The 14,938-nt window shown below is 30.9% G+C and overlaps 3 protein-coding genes and 1 pseudogene across 3 annotated transcripts; 3 read left to right on the plus strand and 1 right to left on the minus strand.

The window, feature by feature from the left end:
- The first annotated feature begins 2,038 nt into the window (after nt 1–2,038).
- Nucleotides 2,039–4,306, plus strand: LOC114124428 (zinc finger BED domain-containing protein 5-like). Its single transcript, XM_050209351.1, has 4 exons — nt 2,039–2,120; nt 2,341–3,285; nt 3,558–3,756; nt 4,285–4,306. The coding sequence occupies exons 1-4, from the start codon at nt 2,039–2,041 to the stop codon at nt 4,304–4,306; spliced, it is 1,248 nt and encodes a 415-aa protein (XP_050065308.1).
- A 455-nt stretch (nt 4,307–4,761) lies between these two features.
- LOC126554260 (uncharacterized) lies at nt 4,762–5,828 on the plus strand (annotated as a pseudogene).
- Nucleotides 5,829–7,405: 1,577 nt separating this feature from the next.
- On the minus strand, nt 7,406–8,050 carry LOC126554265 (uncharacterized). Its single transcript, XM_050209352.1, has 2 exons — nt 7,993–8,050; nt 7,406–7,917 (listed from the first exon to the last, which is right to left on the minus strand). The coding sequence occupies exons 1-2, from the start codon at nt 8,048–8,050 to the stop codon at nt 7,406–7,408; spliced, it is 570 nt and encodes a 189-aa protein (XP_050065309.1).
- A 3,731-nt stretch (nt 8,051–11,781) lies between these two features.
- On the plus strand, nt 11,782–14,736 carry LOC126554258 (uncharacterized). Its single transcript, XM_050209345.1, has 2 exons — nt 11,782–12,841; nt 12,926–14,736. The coding sequence occupies exons 1-2, from the start codon at nt 12,109–12,111 to the stop codon at nt 14,272–14,274; spliced, it is 2,082 nt and encodes a 693-aa protein (XP_050065302.1). The 5' UTR covers nt 11,782–12,108; the 3' UTR covers nt 14,275–14,736.
- Nucleotides 14,737–14,938: the final 202 nt, after the last annotated feature.

Consider the following 14,938-nt stretch of genomic DNA (forward strand, 5'->3'; position numbering starts at 1 on the left):
GACCTAACGCCTAAACCTATCGACTACAGTTTGAGATGGGAAACCGAGTCGAACGTCGAGCTCTTAAGCCGTTTCCGAACCGCAGAGAACACCGCATTAATCGCATCGATTCGCAGTCTCCGTCCGTAGCGATTCCGTTAACGATCGTAAAAGAAGATTCGCCGTCGTTATCGTACGTACGACGACTATTTAACAGACGCGCGCGCTATTCCGACGTACCTCTCGCGGTTCGAAAATCAAACACAAACGCCCGTCGTCAAGACCAATAACGTTTATGTCGCGGAAACCGAAACGCGTACATGAGAATCTCCGTGTTTAAAATACGCGTACAATCAAATATCGAGTCTCCGTATTATATTACGCACGGGTACGATGAACAGTAACATATTTTACGCGTAAACCCACTCCGAGCTCACAAGAGCGCGCGTCGTTATAGACCAATACATGAGACAATAGATAATATTATTATCGCTGTCGAGAACGTTTAAAAGACGTTCACTGTCGAGCTACAATAATAATATACGTATTTAAGGCGGGAAAAGGTCGAGAAACGGAAAAAAGGTAGAAAAAAACGTATCGAAACGGAGCGGCGGCGGCGGACGACGTTTTCGAAAATGGCGCGACGGAACGGAATTTTGTGATTGGTAATTGTCTATAATACGGGTGGCGCGGCGCCGGCGGAAAGACGAACCGCTTCACGCTTTATTATATAAGGAGATACTTTATTATTATTAAAACCATCACTGTAATAAGACTGTTATTTCAACAAGTTATGGTGTACACAGACACAAAAAAAACACACATCATTGTAAAATCAATACATTCATAGAATCCAAAATATTTTACCTTACATGAGAACATCAAATTGTGTAGGAACATTTTATAATTTATAAAGTTAGTAATTATAATAATAATGTTTCAAATGAAGTTCAATTAGAAAATAATAAAAATTACTTACGATTTCTTCTTTTTTAAATTATTTAAAAGTTTACCTACGTTTCCCAACAGGCCTTTTTTTGGCACGAAACTTTTTTAGGGACATTTTAAAAATTAACACAAGCTCACAAAATATGACACAATGTTGATTGTCAACTGTTGAAACATAACTGATAATATGATATTTTGCAAAACAGTAATTTGTTTAGGTGTATATAATAAATTATTCTCAGTGTAATTTAACTTTTAGTCTATTATAGAACTATTATTATTTATGGATAGATGTTGTGGGGGGGTCTTAAATTGTATCATAATTCATATGATCATTATTTATATTATAATTATAGAACCTTTATATTCGTCTAGCCATACACGCTGCAGCAATCACGTTCCGTAGCTAGACGTCTTATTTCATCGTAACTATTCGTGGAAATTATTACAGACGCACTAATTACCGATAACGATAACACGAGGCGCTTGCCCAAATACGGACAAATATATTTAATTAAATTGAAATTTTTACATAAAAACTGGTTCGCGCGGGAAAGAACCGAGAAGGCTACTGTCATAACTAAGAAACGAAATTTCCACCACAGAAAAAGGAGAACTTTGGCTGTGCAACGTTGGTTTTACTTTTTCGATATTGCAAATACAAAAAAAGTGCTTATAGTTTCAAAATTCCCTATTTTGGTGTTTTTCAAACTTGAATAACTTTTTGTTAAGTCCTGTTATCGAAAAAGTAAAACCAACGTTGCACAGCCAAAATTCTCCTCTTTCTGTGATAAAAATGTTGTTGCTTAGCTTGGACTACAGCCCGGGTGGTTCTTTCCCGCGTGAAACTGTTTTTACAAACATTTTGTGGGCAGTATCACGTCCTCTTAATGTACCTGAGTCGCCGCGTCGGGATGACTGACGATTACCGACAGCAGTACAGCACTAAAAAAAGTCATCTCAATTGGCGATAACGATTATTGGACAATATATGAACAAAATTTCAATGAGTTATTTTAGTGTGTCGTTATTTGTCCAAATAAAACGATCTGTATTTTAGTAGTGTTTTATTCTTCGAAACTTTTATTTTAAATACAATTTGTACGTAAAAATGAAGAGACTTCTTAAGTGCGGCGATGATACTACTTCTGTTGGAAACACAACTATTAAAAAATCAAAAACACAGCCAAACCGTAAGTACGATTTAAATTATTTAAAATTTGGCTTCGTGATTAAACCGGAAACAGAAAATAGTGAAAGCTCTATTCCCCTATGCATTATTTGTATAGAGACACTTTCAAACCAAAGTATGAAACCTTCGCTATTAAAACGTCACCAACAAACCAAACACCCAGAAACGGAAAATAAATCAATTGAGTTTTTTCAAAGAAAAACTGAATTTTTTTAAAAAAGAATCCAATTGTATGACGCATTTCACTAATACTGACAGCAAATATTTAAAAGCATCAGATTTAGCCAGCTTTAGGATTGTTAAAGATGGAGAGCCTCATACAAATGGTGAAACGCTGATATTACTTGCGGCTAAAGATATGATGCAAACGGTTTTAGGAGAAAAGGCTGCTAAAGAATTGGATAAAATTCCATTATCAAATAATTCTGTTAAAAGAAGAATTGATACTATGGTTTTAAATATTGAAGAAATATTGGTTACTCAACTAAAAATGTGTTCGAATTTTTCTTTCCAAGTAGATGATAGTACAGATATAACAAATATGGCACAGCTACTTGTTTTCATTCGATATGATTTTGACAATGTATTAAATGAGGAGTATTTATTTTGTAAATCACTTGAATCAAATACGAACGCTGAAAATATTTTTAAAATAATCGATGATTATTTGTCAACCATAGATTTGCCTTGGAAAAAATGTGTTGGCATTTGTACAGACAGAGCCCAAACTATGTATGGAAAATTGACAGGACTAGCGTCGAGAGTACAGAAAGTTGCGCCCTATTGTAAAAGTACACATTGTGCGATACATAGAGAAGCTTTGGCTTCCAAAAATATGCCCGATCAACTATCCTCTGTTTTAAAATGCACTGTAAAGGTTATAAACTTCATTAAGGCTAGAACCCTCAATACTCGACTTTTCAAATTGTTATGCGAAGAAATGGGAGAACAATTTAATACTTTGCTTTTTCATACTGAAGTGAGATGGTTATCTCGTGGCAAAATTTTAAATAGATTGTTTGAGTTGAGATCTGAAGTTCATTTATTTTTGATTGAAAAAGACGATGACATGAAGAATTTGTTCAACAATGAAGAATGGTTATCTAGATTACCCTACTTGGCTGACATTTTTGATAAGCTCAACACTTTAAATATGGGATTACAAGGCATAAATATAACAATATTCACCACTTATGATAAAATAAATTCTTTCAAGAGAAAATTGGATCTCTATAAATCCCAATAAAAAAAAAAGACATTTCTGCATTTCCTAATCTTTCTTCATTTATTGATGAAAATGAACTCTCTCTGAAAGAAGATTTAAATGCTGACATCTTGGAACACTTGGAAGCACTGGAGACAAATTTTTCAAAATATTTTTCTGAAGACTATTCAAATAAAAATTGGATTAGAAACCCATTTTTGTATGAATCTTCAGACAATGAAGTCCCTGATGATGTTGAAGACAAAGAATCATTCATTGGTATGGTAAGTGACAGTTCAATGAAAGACAAAACATTGGTTTCATTTTGGATGTCAACAAAAAAAGAATACCCATCTTTTTTCAAGCAAGCATTACAATGTTTAACTCCATTTGTCACTACTTATTTGTGTGAGAGTGGATTTTCTGAATTGCTGTATTTGAAAAATAAGTACAGAAGTAGGCTCGATATTCATAATGACTTAAGAGTGAAAATAAGTTCCATTCGGCCTGATATTGATGTTCTTGTACAAAATAAACAACACAAATATCACATTAAATTTAAAAATTGAAATAAACATAAATATTAAGATTTAATTAAAAATTAAGATTTTTTTAAAGTTCTAAAGTTTAGATGTTTCGTGTTGACGTAGTCGTTCAGATGCATGCTTCTGTTCCACTTTTATACAATCTAGGAGTCTTGTGTCGATCACCCATTATACAGTGTGTCCCGTTTTAAATGTACCACTAAATATCTCAGCCCGATAAACTTAGATTGAAATACGGTTTGCTGCAATAGCTAAGGGGTACTGAAGTACACATTTAAGGACAAATTTAAAATTTTTAACTCTTGTAGTATGCGCATGCGCAATACAAATTTTTTTTTTAAATTGGAACACCTATTTTTGTCACCGGATATGGATAGATTATTTTATTCTAAGTAATTTTGATCCATTGACCATAGTTCTAAACCAAAAATTGAATGAGTTACACATTTTGGAAATTTTAAAATAATTAAATTTTTCCGATTTTACCAAAAACATTACACGCTTGAATTTTATACAAAAGTAAGTCATTTTTGAACTAAAATGAAATACATTTAAATAATTTAATACAAAATTACCAAAAAAAAAAAATGTATAGCCAAATTAAATTTAATTAATTTAAAAATAAATTTACCAACTAAATTGACAATGACGTTGTGATTTGCGTTATTATTGTGCGATAAAACTTATTTAATTATTTCCAGTTATATTATTAGTACTTTGATAATAGTAGATTATTTCTAATTTTATTCTTAGTACTTCGATAATTATTGTAGATATTGTTTGAGTATCAAAAATGAACTAATGCACGTTCACTCAGTATTGTACGTTCATCGATAACACTTATAACTTTTAACATAATACTTTGAAAGATTTTTCTTTTTTTCTTCTTTAAAATGTTAAACAATAGTGAAAAAGTTGATATGATTTTAATTTATGGTGAGTGTAATAAACATTGTCGGGAGGCTGCAAGGGTTTATGCAAATCGATATCCCGAAAGATATCATCCACCGCATAATTTTTTTTTAAGATTACTTAATAATTTACGAACTTACGGGACTTTTTCAATAAGAGATGCACAGAGACAACCACTACGCAATATGGAACAAAATGATGATCAGGAAAATGAAATAATTGCGTACATTCAATTAAATCCTCACTCATCTTTAAGACATGTTGCTAGAGAATTTGGCTTTTCAAAAACAAAGGTACACAAAATATTCAAAAAATACAAGTTACATCCTTATAGGGTTGATCTAGTTCAGCATTTACGCCAAGGTGATAACGAACGTAGATTAACATTTATTGCATGGATAACAACAGAAATTAATAACGACCCATTATTTTTAAATTACATTTTGTGGACCGATGAATCAAAGTTTACCAATAATGGCGTTTTAAATAAGCGAATAACCGTTATTGGTCAAACGGAAATCCACATTGGGCAGTTGATACAAATTATCAAACAGTATGGGGCACAAATGTGTGGTGCGGATTATTAGGAGGAAATTTAATAGGTCCACATTTTTATGACGGTACTCTTAATGGAAGACGTTATTCAGATTTCTTAACATTGCTACCGATGATGTTGGAAGATGTCCCTTTACTTCGACAAAACTTATTTTTTCAACAGGATGGAGCACCCGCTCATAATGCCATTATTGTAAGACAACAGTTAAATGAAATGTTTGGAAATCGATGGATGGGAACTCACGGGCCAGTGGAATGGCCCCCACGGTCACTTGATCTAACACCATTAGATTTTTTTTTTATGGGGTCATTTAAAGACTATTGTTTATGCAGATCCACCAGCAAACTTACAGGATTTAAAAAATAAAATGACGGTAGCGTGCAGACAATTAACAAAAGAACAAATTTTGGCAGCAACCTATAGAGAAGTGAGTCGTCGATTGGAAATGTGTTAGAAAAAAACGGAGGAAATTTTGAACATTTTATTAGATAAAAAAAATAAACATAAGTCAAAACAATGTAACGGAGTATTTTTTATTTAATTTCCTACTTCACATTCTTTATTAAAATCTATGAAAAAATCACTCAAATCAAATTTAAAACAATAAATGTTTTTGGTAAAATCGAAAAAATTTAATTATTTTAAAATTTCCAAAATGTATAACTCATTCAATTTTTGGTTTAGAACTATGGTCAATGGATCAAAATTACTTAGAATAAAATAATCTATCCATATCCAGTGACAAAAATAGGTGTTGCAGTTTAAAAAAAAAAAATTGTATTGCGCATGCGCATACTACAAGAGTTAAAAATTTTAAATTTGTCCTTAAATGTGTACTTCAGTACCCCTTAGCTATTGCAGCAAACCGTATTTCAATCTAAGATTATCGGGTTGAGATATTTAGTGATACATTTAAAACGGGACACACTATATCTATTTGAATAAAAGTCAGCTAATTTATTTTTATTTCTCTTAATATTTTTAAGACATTAAACAAATAAGTGATTCGTTTTAGTAGTATACATAAATATACGTATTGTGACACTTACAGGTGACAGAGAATTGTTTCAAAGTTAATTTTATAAGGGGCAGTGTGGTGCAGTGGTCACATAAGTTGGCCACGACCCGCGCAGTCACCAGTTCGAACCCGGCTCAGTGCAAAAAATATTCTGCAGAATTTTCTGTAGTCTCTCTCCCCCCAGCTATCGCTCTGGTAGCCTACTCTGCTCCCCACTGAACCCACTCCACTGGGAGTGAAGTTCACACGTGAATATTCTCTTCCTAAGAGAAGGGGGTATAAGTACTACATACTGCACTCTACCCCTCCCAAGCGAAAAAGACTTCGATAAAGACCCAGGTGGTCGTTTCGATAATAATAATTGAAAAGAAAAAAAGTTAATTATATTATATTTTAATTCAGTGGTGAAGAGTGGATAAACTATAAGAGTAATAAATAAATTAAGTTTGCTTGTAGGTACACTTTTTTCACAAGACGCAGGTTGTAACTCGCAATAACACCATAACCAACGGCATGAATAAATGTAATGACTATAATAGTAAGGTATTCTTGTCGTATGGGGTCTACCTCACGTTTCTACATGTCATATGCGGTCTACCGCACACTTACCGTCTACCACACATGCTTTTATACGTCATATCCAGTGGCATAGCAAAAAAATTTGGGCTCCCTCACAAAAATAAAAAATGGGCCCCAAATTTACTATATGTTCTCCCCCGCAGCGCGGGGTCTGCGGGCCATCAGTTCAGCCACTGTGTCATATGCGGTCTATAACATAGGTTTAATTATTATATTTAATTTAATGACACACAATATGTATTAAAAATAATTAAATAAAATAATACACGTCAAAAATAATCGAAATATAAAATAATCATCTAAAGCGAATAATAATTATAACAACAAATAAAATAGGTAATACAGTATGTCACTATGTATGCAAATCGAATAATAATTATAAAAACAAATAAAATAATACAGTATGTCAATATGTATAAGAATCAAAAAATACTATACTATGTCTAAATAATCTACATTTTTATTATTTAAATTAGGTACAATATAACTTTACGTCTCTTAAAAAACATTCAAATATATCATCATTGCTGTTTCTTATACGCCACCTTTGTTCCGCTAAATACGAGGGCAGCAATGATGGTGATGTACCATGCATTTTTTTTACGATTCGAAGTTTTAAACCTCCCCATAAACTTTCTATGCGCTGTGTGTGTGCACCATTGATAGGATCGACAAAAAATTGGTAATGGTTTACGGTTTTATGTATGTACCCTTTAGTTTCTAATGTCTTGTATGCAAGCCATTCATCTGAGTGTATTTCTGTACCAATTTCAATTTCATTTTGAATTATTTCATGCAGTATCTGCCTGTCTCTTTTTTCTACAACAAAGTATCTTGCCTCGATAACACCATTTTCGTCTTTTTGACACATTCCAAACACCCATGGACCAGTAAGTTTTTTTCCATAATTTCTATTACTAAAATCAGGTTCCTCTTCGTCGCTCACCTCGTTTTCATCCACATTTTCAGTAGCAATATCAGCCCCTAATTATCGTCCTCTGTTGTACTTTCTTTTACCACGCATTAAAGATTCATCGACTTGAACAATAGTATTTGTACCTCCCATTTTCCTTCTTTTTTCAAAAGCAGCTACCGGTATGTCACGACATAAATTCATCCAGTCGTGCACTGTGTGACTTCCTCGTCCTGTTAATTTAATTATGGTATTTTTTGGTATTTCAAGACACCAATAATAAGCTAACTCTAAAATATCGGACAACGATAACCCACTATTACATCGACCATTTTTATCTTTGTATGTGAAAAAAGTGTTACCTTTACGGACGGATTGAGTTCTTTGGCAACCTTTTTAAGTGCATCGTATCACAATTCGTTCTTTTCCCCGTTCTTTGCGAGTATAATATTTGGTTAGCAAACCACAGTGTACACTGTTGTATCGGTTTCAATAAGTTCTTCTTCCATTAAAAAAGCTATGGTATTTTCCTCTGGTTGGATAACTACATTGAAATGTTTGGCTAACATAATTTTAAAAAGTGCAGTAAATAAACTGAAGAAAAACTGATCACGTAGGTATTACAGCACAAACTGAAATGATTATCTTTTACGTTTACGACTACAGTCATAATTTTGGCAGGATCCAAGTTTTATTATAGCAGGTATTTTATTATTGATATAGAAATCACATCGTTAAGATAAAACTTAATCGTCATTGCCGTCGAATCATTGAAAATGATCATAAGTAGATATAAAGTGTGTGGACGTGTGGTAGACCGCATGTGACTTATAGGAACATGTGTGGTAGATGACAAGTGTGCGGTAGACCGCATACGACAAGAATACCTAACAGTAAATTAGTTACAATAAAAAAATCAATAAGATTGAGATATCAGACAAGTCTCATATAATCTCCACGCACACGTCAAAATATCATCGCTGTAGAATAACACACTTGTCGATGTCCCAACACATCTATTGACTATTTGTGTACAGTGTAAATATTAATATTAATATTAAAAATATTCAACATTTAATTTTGCAGGTACCAACACATCAGTTTAAGATTTAAATTTATAACTAATCTAGCTACATTTTGGATTGTTAAAAAAAACATGCTAATGCATATAAATCAGGGCCTTATTTATGAGTGACGCTTTAAAATTCTTATTTATATTTAATAGGTATAAGTTTTAAGTAGTGTGTGTTTAGTTAATTAAATTAAATTATGATTAAATCAATATTTATTAATAATTAACTTACCCAATATTAATAGTAGGCTGATTGAATACGTGACAAATTTACAATGTATTGATACTAGAATTAAAATTTCGTAAACACTCAATGCTGACAAAACAATCAATGATAAATGATAATGTTGCCCGAAGACCGTCGCCTCGCGGCGTCGCTAGCCACTCCGCAATGTGTACGGTTTTACACGAGTTTTAGGAAAAATAATGTTTTATTGACTATTATACTAACGTCTAGCGATAAGCTTAATGAAAGTAACACTATTTGGTTTATATAAATTAGATAGCAAAAAAAAACACATAGATTATATCAAACAAAATATTATTTTTATACATTGAGAAATATTTTTGCTAGTAATATTAAAAATCATATTTCGAACGTAGTGTATAAAAATGTATAATAATTTATACAACACACATGAAATAATACTAGTTTTGAAATTCAAATAACTATTAGGACTATTATTACTAGGATATATTTTTGCAAATACTAGAAAAATAAATCGCTGCCAAAACAATACCACGTATCTCCAAAATGTAAAATTTTCAGGAGACAAAAAACTAATTATAAAATCAAATTTCGGGAATAGATTAACCTTATAATTAATAATGCTATCAAAATTATGTTTAAAAAAATAATTTCTCATAAAACCAAAAATTAAAACAATTAGTAATTATAATTAGGACTTACAAGGTATTGTCTTAACTATTCAGACCATGGCTAAATAACTTAGTTAATTAGTTATTTAGCCATGATTCAGACAATATAGTGGAGATACGTGATATTTGATCATAGTTCCATAGTCATAATTATTATGTTCATAAAATGTAGGTATATTGTATCAATATAATATAAAAAATACTTAGTATCACTTTATTTTAAAATAGTATGCAACGTGCTCTGATACTTATATTAAATATAATACATAAATTACTACATACCATAGCCAACAATAACCTAACATTGGGGGTGCAACAGACATTTTATGATAGGGGTATAAAATATTACTATAATCGGATTCTAAAAGTGAGCAGGAGATTAAGTAGGTACATATTTTCTTAAACATATTAATATAAATCATCAACGGCGGCGGAGCGGCGTAATAATGCCGAACGCAGCGACAATAGTACATTATACCAAATTATACTATGTGGCGGCATCGTTCAGGGTCAAAGACGGATCATCGCACGTATGCTTGTCACCCGGTATAAAATATTATAGGCACACAATTACCATCCGATAGAATAATAGGAATATTGTTTGACGCACGACGTTGCGCGAATGACGCAATGCGTGGGAAGAAGCGGATGCAGGTGCAGATGACCATCAGGGACCTGAGGGTACCGCGGAGTCCCTGGATGATATATAAGGGGGCCCAGGATAGGCACATTTCAGACGTGATCCACCAGAGTTAGAGCAAGCACCTTCACGTCACCCAGTTTAATATTTTATGTCTCCTGGACTTAGAATATTTTTCACAGTTTAATTAAATTAAATAATTGGACTTAGAATAATTTTTAAATAAAAACACTTAGAATAATTTCGAGAGTTTCATTTATTTCACAAAAACCTTTCCGATTCGACATCATTCAACTGATTGTACGTGGCACGTTACAAGTAATAGAAGGTATAACAAAAAATAATATAAAAATGTACCTATCTAGTTATTTTTAACAATTAAATAAAAAAAATTCTTATATCACTGTAGTAAGTTCAATCTTGAACATTAAAATGTAAAACAAATACATTTTAACATAAAAATAAAGATTATAGATATATTTATTATTTAACAATTAAACAACATAAAACAGTTTTTAGATCACTTTAAATTCAGCCTTGAATGAAAAAATATTATTCAGTTAAACACTTAATTCTATTTACCCAGCAAACACACATCATCTATTTTAGGTGTACTAAAAGTCTATCTGTCTACGCAGACGTCTACAGCGTCTATGGTCTATCGTATACTACAATTAGACGGTTTATAACATGTTATAATGTATTGTCTACTAGACGTTATGAAAAATACTTTGAGTAGATTATATTAAATGTCTAATGGTAGATGATTATTAGACAGTTTTTATTGGACTTAAAATAGACAGATATAGACATCTACCTATATAGGTACCTATTGTTCGACGATTTTTGATGGATATATTTTTAAATGTCTATGTGTAGACGATTTTTAGACATAGGTGTAGATGACATATTATTTATTATATATTATATAATTAGTAGTCAATTTAAATTCCAAATAACCGGGATTTTTTTAATAATCGTGATCGTCGCAGGCTGTATAACCACGGCCATTATTTCCGTGACTGTGATAGCCACAAGCCGCGTCATTATTTATTATCATGAGGTGTGTTTTATCAGTTAATCACAGTAATACAGATTACAGAATATGTTTTCAGTGTTGCCGATTATGTGGTAATTATCCCAAATGGTGGAATTTGAATCACTTGTAATCTAATAAGTGGTAGTGAATAAAATGTGGTATTTTTGTGGTATTCTACTGTTTATGTTTTGCCACAAAAAGATGTACTCAGCGGGATATTTTTGTGGTAATTTTCACTATCAGTTACTATTTGTGTTATCACTTATCAGTCAGACTGTTATTATTTAATGTTTAATCCTATAAATAGTATAAACAATTGAAAATTCTAATATTTATTTTATACTATGGTTAAACCACAGATATATAAACAAACATAAACTAACATTGTTTATATCTGTGGGTTAAACCATAGAGATAATGAATTATTATGTTGGTTACGACCTGATTAGTCATTACTTATTAGCTTAGAGTAATAAAACTAGTAATGCTCATTAGTAATGTTAGTATTTACTATTAACTTTTGAATTTGAATGGTTTTAATGTTTTATCTTTAATTGTAAACAACCGGACAGTGAACGTAGTCGTAGTGAGTAGTATTCTTGTGCTTTTAAATTTTTATTTTATACGCCATTATGGATAAGTGGCTTAAAAGAAATATAGTTACTAGTCGCACCGATGAAGAAGACGATCCTGTACCAACTCTCACTGCCAGTAATGTTATAATCCAAAGTGTTGAACATAGAACTCAAAATAAAAAACCTAAAAAAACTGCAAGAAAATTTTGTACTAAATGGCTTGGAAGGGAAGAATTTTCGAAATGGCTCTTACAAAAAATAGATGCTAATGGAAAACATTACGCATATTGTAAAGTTTGTAACTCATCAATGAGTTCACATCTTACAGAAATAAAGCGACATAGTTCATCGCCTAAGCATACAAACAATTCTAGACAAGTTGATAACCAAAAAAGCGTAAGTGAAGTTTTTAAGATCTCATCATTAACAGAACAAACAAGGATCGCTGAAATTAAAATTACTGCATTCCTTGCTGAAAAAAACTTACCACTATCTTTAACAGACAAACTTATTCCGTTGTGCAAATCTGTATTCCAAGATTCCAAAATAGTAAAAAATATGTCTTTAGCGAGGACAAAAACAACAGCAGTTATGCAAAATGTATTAGGTAAAAATATCATCAATGACCTGTGTAATACTCTTACAATGCCTGGTACATTCTACTCCTTAATTATGGACGAAACCACTGATATATCAGAAATCAAACAATGTGCGATTATTATAGTATATTTTGATACCCAAACAATGATGGTGAAAACTGAATTCTTAGACATGGGACAAACATCTTCAGGTAATTATTTTATATATATTATTTTATAACATGTAATAAGTGAAGTCTTGTTTAATGTTAACTATTTTTTTTTTATGAATATAGGTACTGCTGATCATCTTACAGAATTGTTGCTGCAATGCCTTGACGATAAAGAAATACCAAAAAAAATGTTCATCGGATTTTCTTCTGATACAACAAACTCTATGACTGGGTCACTTCATTCTGTGTTTACAAACCTGAAAACTGCAATACCAGGTATAGCATGCATAAAATGTTCCTGTCACATGATACATTTATCTTCCTCTAAAGCTTGTTTAAAGCTTCCACGGTCAATCGAAGACCTATTACGTAATATTGGATCACATTTCAGTAGAAGTTATTCGCGTCAAATTAAGTTTAGAGAATTTCAAGAATTTTTTCACATTGAAATTCATAAAATATTATCGCCATGCACAACTCGTTGGTTGTCACTAAAAGCATGTGTTGATAGAATATTTGAACAATTTCCAGCTCTAAAAGAATATTTTATACTTTCAAGTTTTGAGGACCCTTCTAAAACACTAGAACAAATCCATAGTACTATGGAAAATTATTTTACCATTATATACTTAGAATTCATGTCTTACACACTAGGTCTCTTGACAAATTTTAATAAATTATTTCAAAGTGAAGGCCCTCTACTATATATGTTGAAACCAGAAATTGAAAAACTGTTAAAAATAGTGCTAATGAATTTTATGAATATTGAATATATTAGAACTTTGGATACAATCATGATAGTTTCACCTCAGAACATTCAATATCATGTTCCATTAACTGATATTTATATTGGTGTAAACGCTACAACCAGCATCACAAATTTAAAAAACAACAGTTCTGTTGATTCTAATGAAGTAATTAAATTTTTTAAATCTTGCCAAGAATTTTATATTGAGCTTGTTGTAGACATAAAGAAAAGATTTGTATTCGATGACCTTGTTTTCAAATGTATAGCTGTTACTGAACCAGCATTAATTAAACAATTTAGTGTAAAATCGTTAAACCATGTAATTGAACGATTTCCTGTTTTAAATTCGTTAATAAGTAGTCCTCAAGAACTTGATATGGAATGGAGAGAATTAGCACTCATGGATATTGAACCCATTAACAATAATAGTTCAAATGATATTATGATGTATTGGAGAAAAGTATTTTTATTAAAAAATTCTATAGGTGATATTTATTTTCCCAATATTTGTATCACAATGAGACTATTATTAATCCTACCCGTTTCGAATGCTTCAGTTGAGCGGTTATTTAGTGACTTAAAAAATATAAAGACTCTACATCGAAATAAATTACAAACCCAATCGATAATCGGAATCCTTCGAACTAAAAACTCCATTACTGATTGTGTATCCTTTAAACCAACCGATGCAATGATTAAAAGTAAAATTTGGGACATGCCGTAATTTTATGTTTTTAAATAATTTATAAGACTGTTTGCAATTTTAAGTTCCTAAAGATATTAAAATAAAATGTTAAATATATTATAAGTACGACTAGTATGAAATTAAAGTTAAAATGTTTTTGTTTTTGTTTATACATTTATATTGTTTAATGTTTTGGTCTTTTTTTATATAATACTGATTTATAATTTTATAATTTTAATTGATAAACAAAAGTCTGTTAGCACTTTGTAGTTTGCACTAAGTATATTTAAGCATTTATAAGATTTATAATAAATATGAACAATAATTTATAAAAAAAAAATAATTACATTGAAAGATATTGATTTTGTTTAAATATTTTGTTTTGTTTTTTTAAGTTTAAAAATGAAAATTGTTATATATGTTGCCGATTATGTGGCATATAATTTTATAAATTAATTGATCATCAAAAGTCTGTTTTTACTTTGCACTAACTATATTTGATTATTTATAAGATCTATAATGAATATGGATAATAATTTATAAAAAAAAAATAATTATGTTGAAAGATATTGGTTTTGTTTATATGACTATTCTGTTTTGTTTTTTTAAGTTTAAAAATATTTAAGAATGAAAATTGTTATAATGCAAAATATATAAAATTTTAATGTTTTTAATATTGATTTGTAATTTTATTATTTTGATT

The sequence above is a fragment of the Aphis gossypii genome, unplaced genomic scaffold (assembly GCF_020184175.1).
Source record: "Aphis gossypii isolate Hap1 unplaced genomic scaffold, ASM2018417v2 Contig00458, whole genome shotgun sequence".
NCBI classification, from domain to species: domain Eukaryota; kingdom Metazoa; phylum Arthropoda; class Insecta; order Hemiptera; family Aphididae; genus Aphis; species Aphis gossypii.